At 45.3% G+C, this 26279-nt stretch overlaps 1 protein-coding gene across 1 annotated transcript in view; it reads left to right on the top strand.

Annotated features, from left to right (window-relative positions):
• Positions 1-26279, top strand: part of LOC124596275 — a 549311-nt gene that overhangs the window by 467475 nt on the left and 55557 nt on the right. Inside the window, exons 3-5 of the mRNA XM_047135358.1 lie at positions 8550-8702; positions 8841-8877; positions 23287-23465. Coding sequence (XP_046991314.1) covers positions 8550-8702; positions 8841-8877; positions 23287-23465 — 369 coding nt within the window. The remainder of the gene's footprint in view (positions 1-8549; positions 8703-8840; positions 8878-23286; positions 23466-26279) is intronic.

The raw sequence follows: 26279 nt of genomic DNA, 5'->3' as shown, positions 1-26279 counted from the left end.
ATTACCTTCGTAGTTATTTAAGATATAGAACTGTTAACAAAAAATCTTATTCGTTGTAAAGCTAGGCGCTAATGTTGATGACGTTGGGGAAGAGAGGGGTGGGTGCAAGTTAATACCTAGTTGCACTCACGGATTAAGTGTAGCAACCACTGCTATAGAATAAACGCTAAGCATCGTGGGGTGTGTGCGCAGTAGCGAGATGCGACGCTTACATAGGAGCCGACCCTGCAACCACTCAGTAATCGCCACTGCACTAACGTAATGCGTTTTTGAGTGTACACGGCATTGTTTAATGGATGTGACTGCTTGCAGTGATAGTCCTGCAACCATGTAAAAAAAGTAAAGTCTGTGACACACGCCCGTGAATGGACTTTCGCCCTCGCTGTAGATAACAGAGCAGGCTTTCTTCTCTGCGGTCCTGGGAGGCACTTTTACCCCCGCAAAATATTCATGATACTCTTTTGATAGCACACTGAGTGGCCGGTGGCTTGCCCCGTCCTGGAGAGACTGGAACGACCAAAAGTCCTCGCCCCTAATACGGGATTGGACGTAGATCTTTCAGGACCGGAAACATGTGCTCTGCAAGCTAAACTACCACAGCCTCCTGCAACCCTGTAGCCATACTATAATTTGAGGCACTGAGAAACGTACAGGCTCAAAACAGACACAAAGTTTTGAGAACGGGAGATGTTTATGAGAATCAGGCCAACCACCAGTGTCAAGTTTGCTTTGTTTTTGTAACTAAGTATCAACATCCTATATTTCCTATGAAAAAATAATATCCCACCTTCATGTTATGGAATGTTAATTAATATTTCCGATTATTATTCATGATAATTCTCAAAAACTTCATAGACAGGCTAGTTGATAGTACAGGATGAGCGAGAAGTCGCTGTACCCCTGTAACTCCTGTTTACTACGAAATGATGTTATGCAGGTTGGTAGCTACGTTACTTCTTATCAATTGTTGGAGTCATTTGTTGGCATTCATGTTTGCTTGTTTTCGCAGTCGCAGTCTAGTTTTAATCTGTTGCCATGGCAGAGCTGAGTGGTCATAGTTAAAACTACTGAGGAGCGCTTAGTGACAAGTGTGTGGTTGCGTGAATGACGACATATAGGATAGACAGTGACACACATAATGAGAGAATTCCTGAAAAGATTTAATGAAGCTCCATCGCGAAAGGCAACACTTCTGGATTGGGAAAGACGTGCTCTTGCTTTTGGCAGTGTTAAAAACAGGCCGCGGAGTGGAAGGAAGAAGACACAAGACGAAACAAGCGCCAGAGTCACTTCTTCGATTGTTCAGTTTCCTATGAAATCGACACGTAAAAGTGCTTCGGAAATCCGTATAACGAGAACAACATGCAAGATCACAGAAAAAAAAAGAACTTCCCGGATATAGACAGGAATGAGTTCGGTTTAGTACGCCGTGCTTTGTGCACTGAATTTCCATATGCAGTAAACCGTGCCAAGGTTATGTTTCGAGATGAAAGTGCTATTTATCGCAGCTCACCTACTGGAAATATTGTCGGTTGTGCCAAAGAAAATCCTCATCACACAGTCGAGTTAGAAAGGAATCCACCTCACGTAGTGGCATGGGCAGCGATGACATCACATCTACTTTGAAGGGATTGTGAATGGTGCAAATTATTTACACATGCTGGAAACATAGTTAATACCACAGCTTGAGGAAAGAGGCTTCACAGAACGCGTATGGTAGCAACGATGATGATGATGATGATGATGACGATGATGATTATGTTTGGTTTGTGGGGCGCTCAACTTTGCTCAGTCCAAACTCTCCACTTTCATGAATGATGATGAAATGATTAGGACAACACAAACATCCAGTCATCTCGAGGCAGGTGAAAATCCCTGAGCCCACCGGGAATCGAACACGGGATTCGTGAAGCGAGAAGGCGACCACGAGACCACGAGCTGTGGACGGTAGCAACGAGGTGGGGAGCCTCCTCTCTACTCTCTTGCAGTGCATGACTTCTTAAATGAACACCTTCCAGTTCGGTGGATAGGTCCTGGTTAATCAGCAACGTCACCTCCCTGACCTCATCTACACCTGACATCCATTATGGGGAATCATTAAGGTGCATGTATCTTCACATCCTTAAGCTACAAACGAAGAACTGGGCAATGCTGTTGAGGATGCATTTGGCACTTAAACATCGGACATGCTCAAAAATATATCTAAAAGAACATGGAGGCTTACGGAAATGTGTTCACAGCAATATGAGGAACATAAAAATACACTCCTGGAAATTGAAATAAGAACACCGTGAATTCATTGTCCCAGGAAGGGGAAACTTTATTGACACATTCCTGGGGTCAGATACATCACATGATCACACTGACAGAACCACAGGCACATAGACACAGGCAACAGAGCATGCACAATGTCGGCACTAGTACAGTGTATATCCACCTTTCGCAGCAATGCAGGCTGCTATTCTCCCATGGAGACGATCGTAGAGATGCTGGATGTAGTCCTGTGGAACGGCTTGCCATGCCATTTCCACCTGGCGCCTCAGTTGGACCAGCGTTCGTGCTGGACGTGCAGACCGCGTGAGACGACGCTTCATCCAGTCCCAAACATGCTCAATGGGGGACAGATCCGGAGATCTTGCTGGCCAGGGTAGTTGACTTACACCTTCTAGAGCACGTTGGGTGGCACGGGATACATGCGGACGTGCATTGTCCTGTTGGAACAGCAAGTTCCCTTGCCGGTTTAGGAATGGTAGAACGATGGGTTCGATGACGGTTTGGATGTACCGTGCACTATTCAGTGTCCCCTCGACGATCACCAGTGGTGTACGGCCAGTGTAGGAGATCGCTCCCCACACCATGATGCCGGGTGTTGGCCCTGTGTGCCTCGGTCGTATGCAGTCCTGATTGTGGCGCTCACCTGCACGGCGCCAAACACGCATACGACCATCATTGGCACCAAGGCAGAAGCGACTCTCATCGCTGACGACGACACGTCTCCATTCGTCCCTCCATTCACGCCTGTCGCGACACCACTGGAGGCGGGCTGCACGATGTTGGGGCGTGAGCGGAAGACGGCCTAACGGTGTGCGGGACCGTAGCCCAGCTTCATGGAGACGGTTGCGAATGGTCCTCGCCGATACCCCAGGAGCAACAGTGTCCCTAATTTGCTGGGAAGTGGCGGTGCGGTCCCCTACGGCACTGCGTAGGATCCTACGGTCTTGGCGTGCATCCGTGCGTCGCTGCGGTCCGGTCCCAGGTCGACAGGCACGTGCATCTTCCGCCGACCACTGGCGACAACATCGATGTACTGTGGAGACCTCACGCCCCACGTGTTGAGCAATTCGGCGGTACGTCCACCCGGCCTCCCGCATGCCAACTATACGCTCTCGCTCAAAGTCCGTCAACTGCACATACGGTCCACGTCCACGCTGTCGCGGCATGCTACCAGTGTTAAAGACTGCGATGGAGCTCCGTATGCCACGGCAAACTGGCTGACACTGACGGCGGCGGTGTACAAATGCTGCGCAGCTAGCGCCATTCGACGGCCAACACCGCGGTTCCCGGTGTGTCCGCTGTGCCGTGCGTGTGATCATTGCTTGTCCAGCCCTCTCGCAGTGTCCGGAGCAAGTATGGTGGGTCTGACACACCGGTGTCAATGTGTTCTTTTTTCCATTTCCAGGAGTGTATATTGGTCACTTAATACGTAAGTAAGTACTTGTGCTAAAGCTAATCAAATCAATTAGCATTTGATACTAGAGGGTATAGTAGTTACTGTAGCTCGAATGCAACCGTCAATTCTAGGGCAGGATGTGAATCGTAACCACGTTAAATGGCGCGCCACGAAGTCGCAGATGGTGGCTTTCGGGGTTTGCCTTGCAGCGAGGAGGCGGCAAGCACGTGCTGCAGAGCAAGTGTCCGGTGGCTGCACAGGTGTTGCTTCGCGAAGCCTCAGGCTATTTACGATATGCTGCCTCAGTGTGACGGCTGACCAGCTTACACGGCCGGCGCGGAGGTCGCGCTAAGACCGAAGCCTGCCAAGCTCGTGCACAGAGGCGTCAAGAATGCTGTCACAGCGCGTTCCTCGCAGCGCCTCGTCCGGAACGCGTCCAACACTGCTGCCCGAGTACCGCAAGTAGTGCTGCATACCGCGGTATGGCCTTACAGTCCAAACGGATCAAACCATTCTCCTCTTCTTTATAGTCTATTCAGCAAACTCGACAAACTTCTTGTAAAGTGGGTCCACAGCATCTATAAATTCCTTAAGTGACGTCATTTTCCGCTTTAAGGACATCCGCTGTCGTTTTAAGACAAGAGGACATGACGTAAAATTAAAATTATGAGACTAAGGAATAAGCTAATTATCTTCGACTAATTATGAATACTACAGCATCATAGCAAAAGGAAGACGACGACTAAGACACTCACAAGTCATTAAATGACGCATCATCGGCGCTTCAAAAGAAACATTGGTACAGACATGTGACAGAAAACCCAAAGAGATTCTGGCCATATTCAAAGTACACCAAGGCACAGTCTGTACCTTCACTGCGCGATAGGAGCGATAATGTTTCCGAGTGCCACTAAAGTGGAGTTACAAAACACGTTTTACCGAAATTCCAGAAGGGTTTTGACACTGTCACAGTTGTGTCACTGGATTCGTGATTTCCTGTCAGGAAGGTCACAATACGTAGTTACTGGCGGAGAGTCATTGACCAAAACAAAAGTTATTTCTGGCGTTCCCCACGTATATTTTAGGCCCCCTGCTCTTCCTAATCTATATAAACGATTCAGGAGACAATCTGAGCAGCCCTCTTAGATTCTTTTATTTATGATTAAATTAATTTACCGTCTCGAAAGGTCATCAGAAGTTCAAAACCAACTGCACAGTGATTTAGACAAGACATATGTGTGGTGCGAAAAGCGGCAAAATACTTTATGTAATGAAAAGTTTGAAGTCATCCACTCGAGTTCTGAAAGGAATCCGCTAAATTTCGATTACACGATTAAACACGCAAATCTAAAGGCTGTCAAATACTGAAGGATTACAGTTACTAATAACTTAAATTGGAACCATCACATAGATCATGTTGTGAGAAAAGCGAATAAAAGACGGCGTATTATTCACAGAACAGAGACTGCTTACACAATGCTTTTCCGTCCTCTTCCGGAGTATCGCCACCCGTTATGGCATCCACATCAGTTAGGATCGACGGAGAACATCGAAAAGTCCAAAGACGGGGAGCTCGTTTTGTATTATCGCAAAATAGGGGAGAAAGCGTCACGGATATGATACACGAGTTGAGGTTTCAGTAGCAAAGCTGTTTTTCATTGCAGCAAGATCTTTTCACGACATTTCGATCACCAACTTTTTCCTCCGAATGCGAAATATTTTGTTGGCACCCACCTAAATACGGAGAAATGACCATCGTAAAAGAATAAAAGAAATCAGAGCTCGCACAAAAAGATTTAAATGTTGGTCTTTTTCGATGCGCTGTTAGGGGTGGAACGATAGAAGAATAGCTTGAAGGTGTCTCGATGAACTCTCAGCGAGTAGTCACTTAGATATACATGAAAGACCTTTATTAGACCCGTTTTCGAATACGTTCCCGGTAAGGATGGTCAACCAAAATCAAGCAAAAAGATTGTTCAGCACTGAAAGACTAATGCTGAACAGACTAAGCACTATTACACTGACGACGGAAATACTTAACGATAGTATCTTTAATTTCAGTTTTGTGAGAGTTAGTACACTTACTCGCCATATACAGTATCACAGTGTGTCAGGAAAACATACCAAGAACACAACGAAATTTAACTAGAAACGGGACCAACCAGCAATATCAACCAACTCTTGTAAGAAGACCCATGATAAACAAACTAGGAAGTAGCTGTCAGATCTACTGTCCGCGAAATAATCCCAGGTCAGCTTTTAGTTTGGTTTCCCTCCCCTGTAAGCTGAATGTTGGGATTTATCCCTTCAAACCAAAACCAAAATTGTACCAGAAAAAAAGCAAAACTGCACTACATTAAAATTGTTCTTTCTCTTGATCAGAAAATAATTGGTTCCAAAACAGAAAAAATGAAATCTTGGGTTGAAACGAGCATAACCTCTCATCAACTCATTTTCTCCCTTCAGGATTGAGTATGAAAGATACCAAAAAGAGTTTAATTATGACAACGTAAATAACATAAATTAGGTGTCATATTACTCGCGTTGTTCATAACAACCGTTAACTCAATCACTCTACCAACAAGGGCGACACATCCCTACAAGGAGCTTGCCGTTCATGCGGCATTGTAATTAGGAAATTGCTACTGTTTATGAAATAAAAACAAAATGAGTACCGGCATCGTCATTGTTGTTTCTTCAAACGCGTTTTGAAGGCTTACACCTTCATTTCCTGATGATCGGTGCATTATTCGCACTTTCAATGTACATTGCGGGATGAAATATATATATATATATATATATATATATATATATATATATATATATGATTATTCGGATTGATATTTTGGCCTTGACTACCAGCTATTCGTAATTTCAATCACTGTAAGTACGCTTAAAAGTTATTTTTCTTTAAAGAAGTCTAATTTTATATGGGTGGAAAAAATGGTTCAAATGGCTCTGAGCACTATGGGATTTAACTTCTGAGGTCATCAGTCCCCTAGAACTGAGAACTACTTAAACCTAACTAACCTCAGGACGTCACACTTACCCATGCCCCGGTTCCAGACTGTAGCGCCTAGAACCGCTCGCCCACAACGGCCGGCTATATGGGTGAGTTACGAAGATGTAAAGACATTGTGGATGTTCACTATCGTTGATTCGCAGTGTGAAATGGTAGTTAGTTCCCTTCGACTTACAACGCACCGTATTTCTGTACCTGTGCAATGATTGGACTGTTTTTGTTTCGTGTTTGCATGCCTTACAGTAAAACAACGCACATCTCGGTAGGCAGCTTCGTTACTAGAATGAATTATTCGCTCTGCAGCGGAGTGTGCGCTGATAAGGAACTTCCTGGGGGATTAGAACTGTCTACCGGATTGGCCCCGTACCTAGTATGTTTGCCTTTCGCGAGCAAGCTTTCTGCAGATTGAACTCCCCCAAGCAACACTAAAGACCCGTCCTCATAGCTTTGCTTCCACCAGTACCTCACCACCTAGCTTCTAAACGTGTTAGTATCCCGGTCCGGTCCACAGTTTTTGTCTGACAGGAAGTTTCATATCTGCACACACTCTGTACCAGAGTGAAAAATCATTCTGGAAGCATCCTCCAAGCTATGGCTAAGCCATGTCTCAGCAATACCGTTTGTTTCGGGTGTGTTACTCCTACAAGTTACACAGGAGAGTTTCTGTGAAGTTTGGAAAGTAGGAGATGGGATAATGGCGGAAGTAAAGCTGTGAGAAAGGACCGTGATTCGTCCTTGGATAGCTCATTTGGTAGACAATTTGCCCATGAAAGGCAGAGGTCGTGGGTCGAGTCGCATTTACTCTGCCAGGAAGTTTCAGCTTTGCTATTGTTTATTGTGTGTGGCTTGAGTGCGATATTATCATAACAAGTGACACATAAAAACTACTTGTATATGCAGTGAAAAGAAGGGTAAGGCAGACTACTGGCTACATTCAGAAAAATAAATCGTCATGTAATCCACTGATCTACCAGAAACTGAGTGTGTAAGCCCTCTAAACGTCTCCATGAAGAAAATAAAAATGACTTGCAGTATTATTATTTATTGTCCGCAGCTCATGGTATGCTAGTTAGCCTCACTTCCTCTAGATTGTGTGGTCTTGGGTTCAGTTCACTTCCAGGTCAGAGATTTCGACTCTGCATGCCCTCTATTCTCCTTCTCTTTTCCCCCTTTCTTCTCCCCTTCTCCACTATTCTGCCTCTCCCCCCTACTTCTCCCCCTCACCGACCTTCTCCCCCTCACCCACCTTCTCCCACCTCTTTCTACACCTTCTCCCACCTCTTTCTACACCTTCTCCCACCTCTTTCTACACCTTCTCCCACCTCTTTCTACACCTTCTCCCACCTCTTTCTACACCTTCTCCCACCTCTTTCTACACCTTCTCCCACCTCTTTCCACACCTTCTCGACCCTCTCTCTCTGCCTCCTCTTCACTCCCATTTCGCCTATTGTTTCCTCCATGTCTCTCTTCTCTTTTATGCTTGTCTCTCACTTGTTTCTTCCCCCTTACTCGCTTCTCTCTTTCTCTCCTCATTTCTTCTGTTCTCTCTTACCTCCCTTCTTTCCTCATACACACTCTCTCTCTCTCTCTCTCTCTCTCTCTCTCTCTCTCTCTCTCTCTCTCTCTCTCTCCAAACCCTTCCCCCACACATACTGATGACATATATTACATTTTAAATTTTAGATCACCTTACTGATGTGAAACGTTGATTTAGCGTACCCTTGCAATGCCTTTGATGTGTCCTGCCTTCAAATACTCGTTTCCTAGTTGTTTAACTAGACACAAACTGTGTCAGTATTAACGACACCCTCGTGTGCCTGTCAGCCCGCCCCTAGTGACGCCCTGCTGTTGCCGCAGGAGCTGCAGAATGAGGTGGGCGCGCTGCTGGAGTTCCGGGACCTGGTCATGGAGACGTTCCCGCACCTGCGGCAGAAGCTGGCGGCCAGCGAGCGCGGCGGCTCCTCGTCGTCGTGCTGCACCAGCACCGCCTCCTCCACGGCGGCCACGCTGCCGCCGGCGCACCTCCACCAGCTGCACCACGCCGCCGCCTCCGCCTCCAACGCCGCCTCCGCCAGCCCCTCCGGCGCCGCCTCCCGGCACCGCCCGCCGGCTGCAGACTGGGAACCGGGCGTGCGCGTGCGTCGCAAGCTGCTGCACGGCGCCGCGCACCACAAGGAGATCACAGGTAACTGCCTGCTCACTGTAGCGTTAATTTTAATTCTCAAATATACGAGGGTTGTAACTTAAATATTGGCAACTACTTATCCATAACCGATACTAAAGAGTTACATGTTTGAACCTGTTACTGTACTTGAAAGTAGTCGCCAGCGATGTGGATGGCGTAGTATACCGTTAGCAGAGCCTGTTGTGTTGATGGTGCGAATGGAGCGGTCTAAAGTTATGGTGATTCTCGCGTACGACTGTGATGGTGTTATGCTAACTCATTAAGTTCCTCCACGGCAGACCGTCAATGTACAGTATTACTGTTCGTTTTTGGAGCATCACCAGCGACCAGTTATGCGAAAGAAGCGGCGGCACTTTCTATGCAACCCACCCATCATTTTGCACGACAATGCGCGGGCGCATACACGCCAAGCTGTGACTGCTCTTTTCGGTCGATGGAACTGGGAAGTACTGTACCATCCACCTTACTCCCCGGATTTAAGCCCTTCTGACTTTGATTTGATTCCGAAGATGAAGGAACCACTTCGTGGCATTCGCTTCAGAATTGTTCAAGAGAACCGACAGGCAGTAGACCGTTCCATTCGCACCATCAACAGGACAGGCTCTGCTAACGGTATACTACGCCTTCCACATCGCTGGCAACGGGGTCCACATAACGCTGGTGACAACTTTGAAGGACAGAAACAGGTGCAAACATGTAACTCTTTTTGTATCGTTTGTGAATAAATAGTTGCCACTATTTTTAAGCTCCAACCATCGTATATGCTTCAAGCGGTGGTCGGAGGCGTGTTTCGTGAGTAACATTTCGTCTCCCAATCTTGACACATCCTCAGAGGCTAGAAAGAGTTTCAGTTCATTTTCCAACTCGGCAAAATCTAAAATCAACTAACGAAGCTTTTGTAACCTCTAAATCTGTCTGCAGTATTAGGAGACGAAGCTTTAGGCACAAAACGTGCTTTACACCGAGGCCTTACGCTCGTATAATGAAAATCACCGAGGACGTAAATACCGACCACGAAACCGTCCATTCTATGAACACAAATTAGTTTGTTGTTAGTCTCCGTGAAAGGAGAGGTAGATTGTAATATTATTATACTTTGCCTACTGAAAGAGGAAATTGGGTGTCTGAGTGCTTGCCTGAAGGACACTGAATGTATTATGCAGACACTGTAGAAACAGACATTGTATAAATCATTGGTATACAAATATATGCCTCGACCGACAAAAATAACATCATCGGTATACAAATATATGCCTCGACCGGCAAAAATAACATTAAAAAGCCGTCCTACCCTGTGTAGGAATCACAAAGTGCGAGGATAGGTGATACGGACAACTTTACGGATGGTAGTTTGGAATGGTACAGGACTCTTGCTCGGATAGCCGAAGTATTTAAGATGACCTTTCGCGATAACCGGAAATCCCGGTTCGTGTCCCAGTCCGGCACAACTTTTTATGTATCATAATAAAATGCACAGCCGACGTAAATACGTGTTCGCAGTTCGCGAATCCACTTCCTAACACCTAATTAAGTAGTCGCCCACCGCTTTTATAGTCAGAAACGTTTCTTCGCTATTATAACTGAAGTAAGATTATGGTGCGCACATTGTTTCACACACTCTGCAGTCGCAACGTGACCACCAGACTGCTTCTTTAACGGTCGAGCCGCAGCAGTTGCAAGAGCGATTCGATGACGCGACAGTTGACTGCCGAGATGTTCGAGTGACAGTAGATTCGTTGCGTTGCATGCAGTCAACAGCCAGCTTCCACTACCAGGCGCTCCGGTGGGCACTTCGGGGAAATAGTACCTTTAAGGCCAATTTCAGTGAGATTCTTGTGGGTCTGCGAAAAACGTTGTCACATACTATCATTCATAGCTCTGTAAGCACAAAATTAATATGAGAACGAGATCGAAAGACCCTAAAACAGTGTGCAGTATTGCCATGTAGGCGTACTCGGACAACTTACTCGGCATCAGATAAGCCAGATAGTGTGTGGAATGGATTTCGTTGCTAACGAGATGGAGGTGTAATGTAGGTGTAACCAGAATTATTGGACCCATTTCGTGTACCGAATACGGCAGCAAGGCCCTGGGCTGTCTACATGGGATTAATGATTTCGCAGGTAATTGTGCAAGTACCTGACACATTCTCAATTTTAAGTCATGAATTTATCAGATCTTAGGTACTATGAAGTCATAGTGTCTAATATGGGGTCTCCATTGAATCAGAAGTGGAGGGAAGGATATCAAGTTGTACATAGGCAAATGGAATGACATACAGCAGTCACTCACTCTTACGAAGACTGTGGAAAATATAAGCACTGTTCCGTTCGTGTTTAAGATTCTGTATCCCAGTCGGTAGAAACGGAATTCTTATAGGGTCACTTTGTTGTCAGTTTGATCTGCCTGTCCGTTAAGGCCACTTTTTCTCAGGAATGGGCAGAGATATCAAGTTTGAAGTTTGTCGTATACTGAGGTCTACATACGGTCCCTACGTGATAAAAAAAATTTTTAAGTTTCTAAGTCAGTACAATGAAAAGAGACTGCAATATGTATGACATATTTTCATACTCGCAAACTCACTCATCAAAACCTGTAGATCAACTACCTGTATACATAATTATGTATGGAGCCCCCAGAACGCGAGTTGCACTGTAAGCACTTCTTGGTATCCAGCGACTTACGTAACTGTGTTAGTACTCTGAGAACTTGCCAACGATAACATATAGAAAACGTGACGGCTGTCACCGCGACCACTGCTTCACCAGAATTATTTCCCGGGCGCATTGTTTGGTGCCGTGACACCGCACGGGGTCGTTTCAGACGCACGAATCATGGATTCGATGTAGAAATAAACTTTTTCTCGCACCTCCATCATAGTATGTAAAGACTGGAAGCGAACTGCGGCTAAGGTGGCTTTCTTGTTTATGCTTCACAGGCTTGATAATTTAGTAATGTTCCATGATACACCTGGATACGGAAGAACCATTTATCGTGACGTACTATACTCCGTTCAGCATAAGAATAAACCTGATGTAAAGAAACACAAACGCGATGATTGGTCAGAAGCCGTAGCAAACGCACACGTTTTGTCAGGCTCTTGGAAGTAGGTCGTACTTACGTATTAGGTATATTGTTACTAACTCACGTTAAATAAAACTTTAAAATATTCAAATGTATTAGCAGCCATCAACGTTTTTCTTAATCACGCTAAAGCTGTGTAGTTTTTATTTTAAAAATTGTGTACAGTCACAGCCTCTGCACTGTTGTGCTCTGATTGTCGCGCTCTCAATGCGCAGTATGAAAATGGTTGAAAATGGCTGAGGCTGCTTGCTCTTCCATAGTGAAACGCGCGTGTGGAACACGGTTAAAAAGTGCCGAAAAATAGTTTGTTCTTAATGTTTTTCATAAATTTACAGAGATAATCGGCTTTGAAGCTCTGCGAACAACTGTATTAGAAACTCTGCAGGCACATTCGACGTATAGCGGAATCCGTAGCATGGTAGATTAGAAACAAGGACACGTGCATTATGTAATGTCCCATCTGCAGTTTATGGTTCGCTGGTTCTGATCTCGCTTGAATAATTTTTTTCTCGTTCAATTTGAAATACCTACATCCCATAATTGTAAAATTTATCATTATTTTTATGAATAATGCACGTCTCCTTGTTTCTAATTACATACTACACACGAAATTCCTGTTTTCAGTTCAAATATAAGTTCTTAATTATCGATATTTTATGAAAGACTGTTACTAAAAGTTGCTTAAATTAAGAAAACGAAACGGTTTAATTCTTCAAGGCAAAAATGAAAAAAATGGTTCAAATGACTCTGAGCACTATGGGACTCAACTGCTGAGGTCATTTGTCCCCTAGAACTTAGAACTAGTTAAACCTAACTAACCTAAGGACATCACACACATCCATGCCCGAGGCAGGATTCGAACCTGCGACCGTAGCGGTCTCGCGGTTCCAGACTGCAGCGCCAGAACCGCGCGGCCACTTCGGCCGACTGCAAAAATGAAAAACCAGGTACTCTTTATTTTGACATGGTTCCCGATGCGACGGATTACGACTGAACACATGAACACCTTGTAACGGAGTTCACGAGGATCAAAGCTGCAAGTATGCTCTTGAGCACAAACATATTACAATTATTGTTTCACAGAGCCTCCACCGTTCGTTTGAAGCCACGCTTCAGCACTTCTCCTCATCAATGTCGTTACACGTTCAAAAATCCCAGGAGTGTTCCGATTGCATCGACAACTGTCCACGTTGCATTCCCAGGGTTCAGCGACACTATCAGCAGGGCTAGAATAATATAAATATTCCCACACAAAACAATCCAACGGATTGAAGTCAGCGGACGTAAGAGGCCATGCTGTTGGCGAACCACGGCCGAAACACCTGGTGTCGAAGATGCGCGCCACGTATCCCAGTACAACTACGTGGAAGTGTGCCGGTGCATCACGCATGTACCTCATAAGCATCCTTTCACCGTAAGGAACATCATGCAGATTGTCGATTCTTTTGTGTTTCAGTAAGTCAGCAGGATAAGAAATGTGGCCGTACCACGAAAGACAGCTGCCCAGACTAACGGAAAATCTTCCCTAATGTGCTGTCTCAGTGGTAAGGTGCGAGTTCCCATAAACTCGAATCTGTGTACTATGGATGTTCTTAATACTGCCTGGGGTAAAGCATGCTTTGTCTGTAAATAACACATTAACGAGAGACCTGTTAACCATTCACACACTGCATAAGGGTCTATTGGTAGAAGGCAATACGGACTAGAAAGACTGGTGCCCACAGGGTTTGCACCCTTTGATCATGATACGGGTGCACCTGTTCCTCTTGTTATATGCTCCATTTGGTGGTGGGCGAAACGTGTTCATCAGCAGCAATCCTTCTCGTACTTACGCCGGCCATTGCGTCCACTTGCTGTAATACACGCTCCTTCGTGGTGTCGACACTGTTCCTTGTCTACCTGCCCCTTTCATGCTGGGTTTAAATGAACAGGTCTCGCGCAGATGCTGATGGGATGTAGTGAACACTCTGCTGTCTCGCTGTTTCCTCTGAGGATATGCTTTGTCTTACAACCATGCTGCATCTTGGGTACCGACTTTAGCAGACCATCACTAGGAATGGATATCAGCCATTTCTTCACTTGAAAATGTTTGGAAATGCTTGAAATACTACACGTACACATTGCATTTGCCTTTCACTGTGGGAGCTGTCACCTGGAACATACATACATGAATGGCGTTTTAACATTGTCATAACTGCACTTGCGCGTGCGTCGTATCGGGGAAACCCTTGGTTTCCGGACGTGTATTAGATCTGTACCTATAATAGTCCCAAACCCTGTAAGTTCATCTAGCGGTGCTCACTTTCAAAGTAAGGTCCATTTGCGTCCGCATATCACTGGATTCGTTCCTTCAAGTGCTCAAGGCCTTTCTGTATATCTTTCTCCGTGAGCTGCGTGGGATCTCCGCCGATTTAGCATTGTAACGGATCGCAAGAACATATTTGTAGTAAACTGCTCATCTACTGCCATTGAGTAGATCGATTTTGATATTTCGTACAGCCGTAGGACATGATTCAAGGTAATACGCCATGATGAGATAGTTTCCCAGTAATGCGAGGAGTCTCATTTTGTATTCAGGCAATACATTCTCGTACAGCCGTTCATTATGGAGCGATCGCCTCTAATGGGTGACTGGTACCAGCGTACGTTTCCTTCGAGAGTTACACGTGCCACTCTATTCTGGACTGAGACCATTTCGCATGTAGGGTCTTTTGCCGTCGACCGACGACCACTTCTCCGTGCCCCACCTAATGCGCCGTGGGCTGTCAGTATGGAGGAACGTGATCCTCCCACCTCTTCCCCCTAAAAATAGCTGTTGCTAGTCGTTTTCAGAGTAGCTCCTCACGAGGCTGACTGGACACCTTTTCGTTTCATCCACCAAGGGAGAAATTTTTGGTAGTACGAGGAGTCGAACCCGAGTTCAGAGTGTGACAGGCAAACATGTTGGTCACTCAGCCCCTAAGATTGGAAGTCGCTTCTTATTACCTGACTAACTGATTATGCGGTGTCACGTGGTTATTTTTGTGTCACCCGTCACCCCCTACACAACGTGTTGGGGTGAAGTGTCATGGCGAATGTAACCAAACACTCAATAACTCCTAAGTCGCTAATATTAATCATATTTTGTTTCCCGCCTCAGCAGCTTCCTACGTTGACATAAGTCTTACCCTCTATGTTTTTGTAAGTAGTATGTGGTTTGAGCACAAAGTTTGTTGTTGTTGGACACATTCCACACTTAGGTTTTACATATTATTGTTTTTCCACACACACCTCTATGGGTGTCATCAGGACTGTTACCATTCAGCTTAGCAGTCCGGAATACTATGGACAGAATACAAATATTTATCAGTCCCCTAGGAGTGATACACTATGTGATCAAAAGTATTCGGACACCTGGCTGAAAATGACTTAAAAGTTCTTGGCGCCCTCCATTGGTAATGCTGGAATTCAGTATGGTGTTGGCCCACCCTTAGCCTTGATGACAGCTTCCACTCTCGCAAGCATACGTTCAATTAGGTGCTGGGAGGTTTCTTGGGGAATGGCAGCCCTTTCTTCACGGAGTGCTGCTTTGAGAGAGGTATCGATGTCGGTCGGTGAGTCCTGGCACGAAGTTGGCGTTCCAAAACATCCCAAAGGTGTTCTACAGGATTCAGATCAGGACTCTGTGCAGGCCAGTCCATTACAGGAATGTTATTGTTGTGTAACCACTCCGCCGCAGGCCGCACATTATGAACAGGTGCTCGATCGTGTTGAAAGATGCAATCGCCATCCCCCAATTGCTCTTCATCAGTGGGAAGCAAGAAGGTGCTTAAAACATCAATGTAGGCCTATGCTGTGATAGTGCCACGCGAAACAACAAGGGATGCAAGGCCCTTCCTTGAAAAACACGACCGCACCATAACCACCGCCTCCGAATTTTACTGTTGGCACTACACACGCTGGCAGATGACGTTCACCGGGCATTCGCCATACCGATACCCTGCCGTCGGATCGCCACATTCCGTACCGAGATTCGTCACTCCATACAACGTTTTTCCACTGTTCAATCGTCCAGTGTTTACGCTTCTTGCACCAAGCGAGGCGTTGTTTGGCATTTACTGGCACGATGTGTGGCTTATGAGCAGCCGCTCGACCATGAAATCCAAGTATTCTCACCTCCCGCCTGTCATAGTACTTGCAGTGGATCCTGATGCAGTTTGGAATTCCTGTGTGATGGTCTGGATAGATGTCTGTCTATTACACATTACGACCCTCTTCAACTGTCGGCGGTCTCTGTCAGTCAACAGACGAGGTCGGCCTGAACACCTAAAGTTTGTTCGTGGGTGCGTCAGTCTAAAGAAGACAACAAACCAAGACAGTCTCGGCCTTGCCCCATTTTGTCTGATGACATCAGAGAGAGAGAGAGAGAGAGAGAGAGAGAGAGAGAGAGAGGGGGGGGGGGGAGTATGTTATTTTGGAGGCTCGCCGAATGATGGATTACATTCCATCCAAATTTGGCATTTCCGTGTGGTCTATGCAGACAAACCTGCATGAAGACCTGAAAATGTGAAAAGTCTCCTCCAGGTGGGTGCCACGAATGCTGACGTACGACTTTCTCCCAAGCAATGTTGTCGCGTTATTATGGCAGGAATGGCACTGTCCTTTCATCGATTGTGACCTGAAATTAAGCGCGAGTCAGTTAAATGAAGAAACACAGTCACCGCCACAAAAAAGAAAAGAAAAAAAATCGCGTTGTCGCCAGGGCTGAAAAAAAGATGGTAGTAATGTTCTGGGACATAGCGTTCCAAAGGGCACTGTGGTGAGAGGTGCATCCTGAAAAGATGTTTCGAAGTACAACAGGGTGTATACGTCCCAGGACAGCAAAGATATCCCGGAAAAATCCGAAAACTTTTTTCATCCGGGAAATACCCGCGAATTTTTTACGATTCCTCAGAAATTTTTCATTATTTTAGTTTTCAGTTAAATTTCTGTAATTTTTACTGGTAAGAACTGATACTCTAACAAAGAATTTGATTTTAGCCCGCTACTGCAGAATAATATTGCAACAAGAAAACACAAGCGAGGGAATAACACGAAAATGAAACTCTAGTTGCAAAGAAAACGCACTATGTACAAGAAGAAAACACATTGCTTACACGAGCAAAATGCTGACACAGCAAAATGTGCCAAACGCTTTAGGACGAAGACTACGCAATACTTCGTAACAATAAAACTTCTTTTGATGAGCGTGATGTCACAACTGTTCACATTTTTAAGAGGTCGCGGGAAAATATTGCGAGTTGTGGTTTGAGAAGCGTTACTTTCAAACCAGAATTTCCTTTACGCAAGACGAATTTTATTACGTGTGAGAATGTGCGACGAATTTCTTAAATCGTGGAGCGTTTGACTCTTTCAAAATTTAACGCTCGGTGGACCAGTCACTTAGGCCCAGAAGACCAATCGTTTATGCCATCAATTAAAATTTTACTGTCACATTTGTCTTTGGAAATGCTAAAGGGGAACACACCGAAAAAAAATACGCACCTTAAAGATTAGTTTCTCATATTTATTTTAGTTCTTTCATAGATTACAAATTGTACGACAATGATAGCAAAAATATAATTATTCTTAAAATAAAGTGCAAGATGAGATCTGGAGCAAAATAGACTTTTCTGTGGAAAAATCGAAGTGCTCGACAGAACATGTATTCAGCCAGATAACCCAGGAAATGTTGGACCAAACTGCTGAGGTCCACGGTCCCTAGACTTACACACTATTTACACTAACTTACGCTAAGGACAAAAAAACACACACACACACACACACACACACACACGAGCCCGACGGAAGTCTCGAACACCCGGCGGGAGGGACATAGCGCCTCAAACCGCGCGGTCACACCGCGCGGCGGGTTCTTGTCAAAAATATTCAGCTGTTGCAGTTTAAGTTGTGCTCTTAAAATCCTGCTCAACCACTCGCTCAGAAAAAAAACAGCAAAAAATTTTTGTCGATCAGAATTAGATCTGAAATTTTCTTAATGAAAAATATCATCCAGTGGTTGTATTTCGCAAAGCAAGAATTCGCATTATCGCACCATATTTTCCCGATTTCGAAGTTCACTGCCAGGCCTTTCGGAGCGCTACTACGGTTTCTTGTTTCCGTATCGTAGCAGGGCGATCCACTTCTTGTATGTCGGTGTTCTGTGTTCGGAAACTACCGTGCTGTATTTGGTGAATTCGTATTTGTACTGCCGTAATATTAAAATATGCAGTATACATCTTGCCGCGCATTTAAGATCTTTCCAAAATGTGTTACTGTTTGTTGGGAGTGCCGGGAAGTTCTACGCCGGTGATGAGCACACTTACCGTTCAAGGAATTGATACGTTTTACAGCTCCTGGGAAAGGATGTCACTTATAACGGAAAGAAATGTACTTTTACCCGGGGTATAGTGTCTTTTCACCCCGAAAAAGTGCGTTTTCACCCCGAAAAAGTGTATTTTCAATGGGGAAACCCGGGAATGTTTTATTCTTGTCCACGTATACAACCTGTAGATGCTCCTTTCAGCACTGCGTATAAAACGGCCGGAAAAGACTGCCCGTGTGTCCTTTCACCAAGGCAAAGCGTCAGCACGTCGGGCGAACGCGACGTTGCGGTTTCTTCATAACAACTTCGAAATGATTTCTTTTGCTCCACGCTCACTCTGCCTGGTTCCTAGCGACTTTCGACTGTTTCCAACGATGAAAGACATTCTCCGTGGTCACACATTCACTACCTGTGCCGCCACTGAATCAGCTGTTTTTCCAGTGGCCAAACAAGTCTCCTAAAGCAGCATTCATAGCGGCCATGTAATAGTGGCGTCGACGTTGTAAAAAATGTGTACTGCTGCAGGGAGATTACATCAAGAAGTGAAGCAAATATCACAGTTTTCGCGTAATTATTCTGCGAGGAAAAAGAAGAGGTGTTATATTTTGAATTCACCTCGTAGATGTAAAATGTTCACTGGCACTTCCCGACCACTTCTAGGCGTCGCTTAATTTTCACCAGGTCTGAGACGACGAGAGTTCACCGAACTCGATGGATTTACTAACAAGGTGAACTGCTTATCACCTACCGCAGTAAACTGATGGAGGAATTTCGAACAAGAAAACATGAAGACTAAGTGCCTCTGAGCGGAGAAAGATACTTTAGAAGCGAGGCAGAAATTTTTAATTTTACTCGGTCTACCGTCTTTCACGCGAAGCAGATGACTGGATCATAGGCAACACGCATTGCATACGCGCGCCGCAGAATGCTTACGCCGTGCCGCCTCTGAGAGTATGTATATCTATGGAAATAGCATATCCTACTGCGCATGTTCTCAACATCAAACCGGGCTAGTCACGTGATTTTGGGACGATGCTGCTTGTCTACAATTTGCGGCAATAGCGAAGCTTAAAGATTATACTTACTAAAGATTATACCTATTTGCCTTGTTTTATATACATTTGTTTTATGTATGTTGCTGCATGTTTGATTATTGAAGATTACGTATATTCACCTTGTATTATATGCGTTGTTGCACTTTTGAGTATTAGAGTAACATCTATGATACAGTATTATCTTTACTACGAATGTAAAGAAGTATGTGAAAGGAGTACCTGTTACTTTTCATGCATAACTGTAAATGTCAAATTGATATGAGGCGCTTTATATATTGAAAAAAATCTGGGCACGGGATTATAGTATTGTGTTGCTGAGATAATTTTTGCGACTTCATGACTAAGTGTTTACGAGACAAGTGCTTCATAAATTTGCAAGTGTGTTTGAGTAAACTGCCAGTCAGTGTATGCATATTGGTGCCATGTTCATATGCAGACAAAATTTATACGTGATGGGTAATTTCCTCCAATTTATGCGGGTTCTCAAACCCTTGTGTGTATGTAATATTTTTGCGATAAACAGTTTCTTATACAGTGTCATTGTAAAGTACTTAATGAGAACAGAGATTCCACAATATGAACAAGTGCAATAGAAAACTTAAAAAAAACTATTGCTGGCTTTACTTCCTATCTCTTTACCAAAAAAAGTAAATAAACTATAAAATGAGTTATGATAGTGTGGCGAAAAAGCACAAGATGAATCGCTCTTAACATCTTTCAGCTAACTTCAGTTCCTGCTGTGAAATTGTTAAAATAAGTGTTAAACGCGTAATCAAAGTTTCACGGTGCTTCTGAAGGTGATACAACCGTAGCAGCGAAGTAGTAAGACTCAAAATATGGTAAGCGCTACACGTATTAAAATGCGCCGTCCCAAAATCACGTGACCTGAGATGCAGATGTTGCGGACAGAACTGTTGTTCTACACATCCGAATGCTCACTGCATAAGTATTCATACTCTGGGTATAATCAGTACCAAAGAACACTTAGAGAGAACTGTTAGTGAACATTTTGTCCCCAACAAATGTTGTTTCCTACGACGTGATCTATCACCGCTAGACGTTTGCGCAAAGACTTTGAAACATCATGCATATTCAGAGTTCCGTCAAATTACTCAAGAGGTATCGTGGAAAACACACACACACACACACACACACACACACACACATTATGACCACCTGCTTAATAGCTCGTTGGACCATCTTTGTAACGCAACATATCATCGATTCTACAGTTCGTTGGCAGATTTGTGGAGCTGTGTGGCACCAGGTGACACCAGGTCTCTACGCACGAGTGACGTAATTCCCGTAAATAATTGTCCTCTGTCCGCAGCTGGTGGCTAGCGTTGCTGCCTCTGGATGACGAGGTCCCGGGTTCGATTCCCGGCCGGGTTTGGAATTTTCTCTGCCGGGGGACTGGGTCTTCGTGTTGTCCTAATCATATCATCATCATCATCATCTTCATCTTCATCATTCGTGACAGCGGCTAGATTGAGCTGTGAAAAACATTGGAGTGTGAAAAAATTGGGACTTTGTACGGGCGCTGATGACTGCGCAGTTAAGGGCCCCACTAACCAATCCTCATCATCATCGTCATCATCAACTGGCCTCAGATTTGTGTACGCGATTATGGCGCTCGATAGCGACCCAGATGGTAACCATCGTATTAACATGAGCCGAATTTGGTGGCCAAGACACTAACGTTACATCACTATCATGCTCCTCGAATCACTGTAGCACGATTCTGGCTTCGAGACACGGACAGTTATACTGCTGAAAGATGACATAGTCTTCAGGGAAGACATCACTCAAAGGGGTACGAGATCCCGTGCAAGCCCAGGAGAATGCACATCGTAGCGCAATACTGCTCCCACCAGCCTGTGTGCGGGGCGCGGTGGACGTCTCGAGGAACCGTTCGCCTGGATGATGGCATTTGTGGAGACGTTCATCGACCTGGTGTAGCAAAAGCGTGTTTCATTTGACGAGCGGTCACGGTTCCACTGATATGCCGTCCAATCACGATGATCCCGAGCCCACTACATTCGTAACTGATGTCGTTGGACCAATATGTAAACACGCATGGGGTCTTCTGCCGAAGAACATAGTGTTCAACAACGTCTGCTGAATGGTGTGCTCTGAAACACGTGTGCGTCCACAGGCATTGTGCTTTTTCGCCATCTATTGTACTTTACAGAGCAGAAAAGCCTCCAAACCCCACATTCTGTGTGTGTGAACGTTCAACCACTGAGCAGCTAGTGGTAGTTTCACTGCCCTTTTACTGCTTTCTGTAGATACTCACGACAGTACCATATGAACATTCGACCAGCTTCGTCGTTTTTGAGATACCCGTTCACAGGGTCTGCGTAATAATACACACATCAAAAAATACTTTTGCATCATCTTGGTTCCGAGAGTTCCGGAACCTGTACAGAAAATTGGAATAGAGATAAACGTAAACATCATTTCCGCCCTTTTTATTGTTCATGAAAACCATACATTACATGTTGTACCACCATACAGAGAGTTCAGAGGTGGTGGTCCAGATTTACTGTACACACTGGTACCTCTAATGCCCAGCAGCACGTCATCTAGCATTGATGGATGCCTGTATTGGTCGTGGCATACTATACACAAGTTCATCAAGACACGGTTGGTCCAGATTGTCCCACTCAAGGGCGAATCGGCGTAGATCCCTCAGAGTAGTTGATGGGTCATGTCATCCATAAACAGCCCTTTTCAATCTGTCACAGGCATGCTCGACAGGCTTCATGTATGGAGAACATGCCGGCCACTCTAGTCGAGCGATGTCGTTGTCCTGAAGGAAGTCATTCACAAAATGTACACGATGAAGGCGCGAATTGTCGTCCATGAAGACGAATGCCTCGCCATTATGCTGCCGATATGGTTGCACTATCGGTCGAAAGATGGCATTCACGTATCGTACAGCAGTTACGGCGCCATCCATGACCACAAGCAGCGCACGTCGGCCCCACATAATGCCACCCCGAAACAGCAGGGAACCCCCACCTTGCTGCACTTGCTGGACAGTGTGTCTAAGGCGTTCAGCCTGACCGGGTTGACTCCAAACACGTCTCCCACGATTGTCTGGTTGAAGGCATATGCGACACTCATCGGCCAACACAACGTAATGCCAATCCTGAACGGTCCATTCGGTGTGTTTTAGGGTCCATCTGTACCGCGTTGCATGGTGTCGTGGTTGCAAAGACGGACCTCGCCATGGACGTCGGGAGTGAAGTTGCGCATCATGCAGCCTATTACGCTCAGTTTGAGTCGTAACACGACCTCCTATGACTGCACGAAAAGCATTGTTCAACACGGTGGCGTTGCTGTCAGGGTGCCTCCTTTGACAAAGTCGCTTATCTCAGTGGATTTCTCCATATGCAGCCAATATCTTCCGTCTCTGCTCGGCTTAAATACTTCCTTACCGCGTCACATGCACATAACGTCACCAGGCGGCATCCAACGCCGCGGTGGGCAGTGATCGTAATGTTTCGGCTTATCAGTGTGGGTGTACAATACTACTCTGATTTCGTATTTGTACGTGCTTTATGTTAGTGTGAATGAGCGTATGTGCGCGTGAATGAAGTCACCTGTCATAGAAAAGGGAAGACGGAAGACTTACTTGGAACTGAATTGGTTTCGTAAAACGGTACGGTAAAATTTCACACTTTGGTTATTATTATTATTATTATTATTGGTAGTAGTAGTAGTAGTAGTAGTAAAAAACCTCTCTCTCTCTCCTCTCTCTCTCTCTCTCTCTCTCTCTCTCTCCTCTCTCTCTCTCCCTCTCTCTCTCTCTCTCCCTCTCTCTCCTCTCTCTCCTCTCCTCTCCTCTCCTCTCCTCTCCTCTCCCCTCTCTCTCTCTCTCTCCTTATTTGCACAAATGTCACGGTTGCTATGGGGTTGTAGGAGGCAGCGACGGAGCGTCGAGCGGCGCGACGCATCGGAAGCAGCCCAAGAGCGGCGACGGCAGCGGCACGAGCAGTGCGGGCAGCAGCGCCGTACAGGACTCTGGCTTCGGCACCGAGACCTCCTCCAGCAAGGCCGCCTCCGCAACCACCGTGCTCCCTCCCGCTCACCACCACCAGGTAACACAGCCGCATGCTGCTGCAGTCTCGCTAAAACTGCCTGTCACTGCACGCTTAGCGCCTTGCAAGTTAAGTCCGATTGCGCTGTCAAAGTTCTTTGATCATTGTTGTTGTTGTTGTTGTTGTTTTCAGTTCTGAGACTGGTTTGATGCAGCTCTCCGTGCTACTCTATCCTGTGCAAGCTTCTTCATCTCCCAGTACCTACTGCAGCCTACATCCTTCTGGCTGCTTAGTGTATTCATCTCTTGGTCTCCCTCTACGATTTTTACCCTCCACGCTGCCCTCCAGTACTAAATTGGTGATCCCTTGATGCCTCAGAACATGTCCTACCAACCGATCCCTTCCTCTAGTCAAGTTGTGCCACAAACTCCTCTTCTCCCCAATTCTATTCAATACCTCCTCGTTATTTATGTGATCTACCCATCTAATCTTCAGCATTCTTCTGTAGCACCACATTACGAAAGCTTCTATTCTCTTCTTGTCCAAACTATTTATCGTCCATGTTTCACTTCCATACATGGCTACACTCCATAAAAATACTTTCAGAAACGACTTCCTGACACTTAAATCTATACTCGATGTTAACAAATTTCTCTTCTTCAGAAACCTTTTCCTTGCCATTGCCAGTCTCCATTTTATATCCTCTCTACTTCGACCATCATCAATTTTTTTTGCTCCCCAAATAGCAAAACTCATCTACTACTTTAAGTGTCTCATTTCCTAATCTAATTTCCTCAGCATCACCCTACTTAATTCGACTACATTACATTATCCTTGTTTTGCTTTTGTTGATGTTCATCTTATACCCTCCTTTCAAGACACTGTCCATTCCGTTCAACTGCTCTTCCAAGTCCTTTGCTGTCTCTGACAGAATTACAATGTCATCGGCGAACCTCAAAGTTTTTATGTCTTCTCCATGGATTTTAATACCTACTCCGAACTTTTCTTTTGTTTCCTTTACTGCTTGCTCAGTATACAGACTGAATAACATCGGGGATAGGCTACAGCCCTGTCTCACTCCCTTCTCAACCACTGCTTCCCTTTCATACCCCTCGACCCTTATAACTGCCATCTGGATTCTGTACAAATTGTAAATAGCCTTTCGCTCCCTGTATTTTACCCCTGCCACCTTCAGAACTTGAAAGAAAGTATTCCAATCAACATTGTCAAAAGCTTTCTCTAAGTCTACAAATGCTAGAAACGTAGGTTTGCCTTTCCTTAATCTTTCTTCTAAGATAAGTCGTAGGGTCAGTATTGCCTCACGTGTTCCAACATTTCTATGGAATGCAAACTGATCTTCCCCGAGGTCGGCTTCTACCAGTTTTTCCATTCGTCTGTAAAGAATTCGCGTTAGTATTTTGCAGCTGTGACTTATTAAACTGATAGTTGGGTAATTTTCACATCTGTCAACACCTGCTTTCTTTGGGATTGTAATTATTATATTTTTCTTGAAGTCTGAGGGAATTTCCCCTGTCTCATACATATTGCTCACCAGATGGTAGTGTTTTGTCAGGACTGGCTCTCCCAAGGCTGTCAGTAGTTCTAATGGAATGTTGTCTACTCCGGGGGCCTTGTTTCGACTCAGGTCTTTCAGTGCTCTGTCAAACTCTTCACGCAGTATCATATGTCCCATTTCATCTTCATCTACCTCCTCTTACATTTCCATAATATTGTCCTCAAGAACATATACGATGTGTATCAGAAACGTAATGAGACTGACAACACTGCGAGCGATCTGGCAACACTGTGTTGTTCTACCTGTGTTGTGACCGAGCGAGGTGGCGCAGTGGCTAGCACACTGGACTCGCATTCGGGAGGACGACGGTTCAATCCCGAGTCCGGCTATCTTGATCTAGGTTTTCCGTGATTTCCCTAAATCGCTCCAGACAAATGCCAGGATGGTTCCTTGAAAGGGCACGGCCGACTTCCTTCCCCCTCCTTCCATAATCCGATGTAATGTATTGCGAATACATAGAAAGAAGGATCCTTTATTGTATGATTATATGATAGCGGAACAAACACTGGTAGCAGTTACTTCTGTAAAATATCTGGGAGTATGCGTGCGGAACGATTTGAAGTGGAATGATCATATAAAATTAATTGTTGGTAAGGCGGGTACCAGGTTGAGATTCTTTGGGAGAGTCCTTAGAAAATGTAGTCCATCAACAAAGGAGGTGGCTTACAAAACACTCGTTCGACCTATACTTGAGTATTGCTCATCAGTGTGGGATCCGTACCAGGTCGGGTTGACGGAGGAGATAGAGAAGATCTAAAGAAGAGCGGCGCGTTTCGACACAGGGTTATTTGGTAAGCCTGATAGCGTTACGGAGATGTTTAGCAAACTCAAGTGGCAGTCTCTACAAGAGAGGCGCTCTGCATCGCGGTGTAGCTTGCTGTCGAGGTTTCGAGAGGGTGCGTTTCGGATGAGGTATCGAATATATTGCTTCCCCCTACTTATACCTCCCGAGGAGATCACGAATGTAAAATTAGAGAGATTCGAGCGCGCACGGAGGCTCTCCGGCAGTCGTTTTTCACGCGAACTATACGCGACTGGAACAGAAAAGGGAGGTAATGACAGTGGCACGTAAAGTGCCCTTCGCCACACACCGTTGGGTGGCTTGCGGAGTATAAATGTAGATGTAGATGAGACCGATGACCTCGCTGTCTTGTCTCCTCCTCCAAACAACCCAACCCAAACCCTCTACCTGTGTGGACTAATGGTACGTGGCTTCCGGATACTCAGTCCGAGTTTCAGCTCTGTACAGCCATCACGTGATCATTGAGACCGCCGTCATTGTTGTTGTGTTTTAGTTG

The sequence above is a fragment of the Schistocerca americana genome, chromosome 1 (genome assembly GCF_021461395.2).
Source record: "Schistocerca americana isolate TAMUIC-IGC-003095 chromosome 1, iqSchAmer2.1, whole genome shotgun sequence".
Lineage (NCBI taxonomy): Eukaryota > Metazoa > Arthropoda > Insecta > Orthoptera > Acrididae > Schistocerca > Schistocerca americana.
The sequence above is the reverse complement of the archived record's forward strand: the minus strand, read 5'-3'. Positions and strand labels throughout refer to the sequence as shown.